Below are 2,367 nucleotides of genomic sequence, written 5' to 3'. Positions count from 1 at the left end.
CCGTGCTCGGAGCTCGCAAGATGATGGACTGAGCTCACCCAGACCATCTGCAACGTAAATGCGAATGGATCTCACGCCAGTTTGATCGCATAAGGCTCAGGTCTTTGATGGCTCAACAAGGCAGAGTGAGCAGCGCCATGGCTGCAGATAGGTATCGGTTTCGGCAATCTTACCCACTCAGAGGCCGATACTGGCCGGGTAGGCGAGGCATGTCCTCATACTGTACCTTAAGGTATTGTCTGTCACTGGCTCGCGTGGCTTCCTATGACTTCCATTGACACCAGACAACATGGCCAGCGCAGTGGATAAGCCGACGTACACCATCATTCAGGCGGATGGCCTCTACCCAGTATGCACATTGCCCCGCTGCGATTATAGGTACTCCTTCTAATACCGTTGCAGGATGATACAGTCGAACAAGCCATATTCGCTCCCACGCCCTCTCAGAACTACAACATTGAATATGTACAGACGCACCTCTGGCCAGATGGAGCGTCCGAAAGACGACCATGGTCCAATATACCCGAAGACCTCAGAAGAAGAGTCAATGGCATTGAGGTGTTGAAGATGTCCTTTACAGAACAAGACCTGGAACTTTTCCCCAATTTAAGGGTGATATGCAGGATGGGCGTAGGATACGATCGCCTAGATCGCGTGGCTTTGGCCAAGAAGGATGTCATTGTCTGCAATGTGCCTGATTACGGTACGGCCGAGATAGCAGACCATGCAATTGGACTCATGTTATCCTTGCGGCGCGGAATACTGCTTCATCAAGACCGGCAACGATCAACTCCGCCAGATCCAGTACGTTTGAAACATCACAAGCACATACTTGGAGCGCTCTCCTAACTTCGTACAGTGGATGGTAATCGACACACCCCTGGTTGCCAGACTGCAGCAGTCCACCTTTGGCGTATTCGGTCTTGGTCGAATAGGTACAGCCGCAGCATTGCGGGCAAAGGCGTTTGGCTTCAATGTTCTCTTCTACGATCCTTACCTTCCCAACGGCGTCGACAAGAGTCTGGGCATTGAACGGACCAAGGACGTGAAGGAGCTTTTCCGAAGGAGTAATGTGCTCAGCTTGCATTCGCCCTGCACGCGCGAAACCCGCAGTATGATTGGCTACTCGCTGCTATCTCTCCTCCCGCGAGGAAGTGTGCTTGTCAATACCAGTAGAGGTGAAGTCCTTGATCTGGACGGCGTGCAACAATGCTTGGAGGAAGACATCCTAGCCGGCGCCGGCTTAGATGTGCTGCCTGAAGAGCCGATTCCAGAAGACAACGTTCATCCGCTTATCCAAGCCTACCGCAACAAAGAGCCATGGCTGGAGGGAAGAATGGTCCTCACCTGCCACACCGCCTTTTACAGCCCGGAGAGCTTTGTCGACATTCGGGTGAAGAGCGCGCAGACCATGAGAGATGTTCTGATCGATGGACTAGACAGCAACGTTATTCTGCCTCACATGGAGTGAATTCGAAGAGCATCRAGTGCTTGGTTGGGGATGGATCATCGTCTCCTATCTATCCTCTTTTAGTGATGTATCATGTAAGAAGTAAGTCAAGCCAATTTTCGAAGAGATATTATTTCCCTCTTGGCAGGATTGGCACGGAGCTCAAGGATCTCCGGGTCTCCGCGTGGGTGGGCTTGGTATCATGGGCAACGATCGCTCGCCCTACGGTCAAACAGCAGTCCTACGGACGGCGGAGGCGACGTATTAGTTAGAGATGAAGCGACAGATTGGCTAGAGCGGATCACAATGCTCTGTCCGTAGATTTTGATCTCCGAGCTCCGTCAAGTCGGGTGTAATACGGCGCGATTTTAAGAACAACTCTGCAACAATCCTTTTAGGCGATAGTGCGACGCTAGCATTATAGGGTATTAGAACCTCGGTAATTAAAGGTGTATTCCGTACAATAAGTAACAAGTAGCGTAATTTAATGTACGCGTGTAATATTCTCGCTTTCCTTCTTTAAAGTAATTTTATTTAAGTCTACGATACCTAAGTAATAATAATAAGGATAAAGTAAAGGTATAATAGTATTACGCGGGCAGCTATATAACTCTTTATATAAGTAAGTAAGATCTCTAAAAGAGTAGTAGGATAAAGACCTATTACTCTTTTAGCGACTCTTATTAATATCTAAATACTAATATTAATATCTACTACTCCTACTACTATACTACCCCTTTACTACTTACCTATATCCTCCTCCTTCCTCTATACTACCTATATAAAAGCCTAAGAAGGCAAAGAAGCCTAAGTTACTATATTTATAGCTAGGTTATATCGATACTATAAAATACTAGAGGGCTAGAACTTTCCCTAAGGATCCGGATAATAATAGCGAATACGGATATTTTAAGTAG

General features: G+C 47.5%; 1 protein-coding gene; it reads left to right on the top strand.

Annotated features, from left to right (window-relative positions):
* Positions 1–289: 289 nt before the first annotated feature.
* RCC_11317 (uncharacterized protein) lies at positions 290–1,471 on the top strand (the record flags this gene model as incomplete). XM_023776538.1 has 3 exons in its annotated part: positions 290–349; positions 403–804; positions 860–1,471. 3 exons carry the CDS (start codon positions 290–292, stop codon positions 1,469–1,471), a joined length of 1,074 nt encoding a protein of 357 aa, XP_023632306.1.
* Positions 1,472–2,367: the final 896 nt, after the last annotated feature.

This window comes from Ramularia collo-cygni (assembly GCF_900074925.1).
Source record: "Ramularia collo-cygni strain URUG2 genome assembly, contig: RCC_scaffold29, whole genome shotgun sequence".
Taxonomy (NCBI): Eukaryota; Fungi; Ascomycota; class Dothideomycetes; order Mycosphaerellales; family Mycosphaerellaceae; genus Ramularia; species Ramularia collo-cygni.
This window is presented reverse-complemented; position numbering and strand designations above follow the sequence as displayed.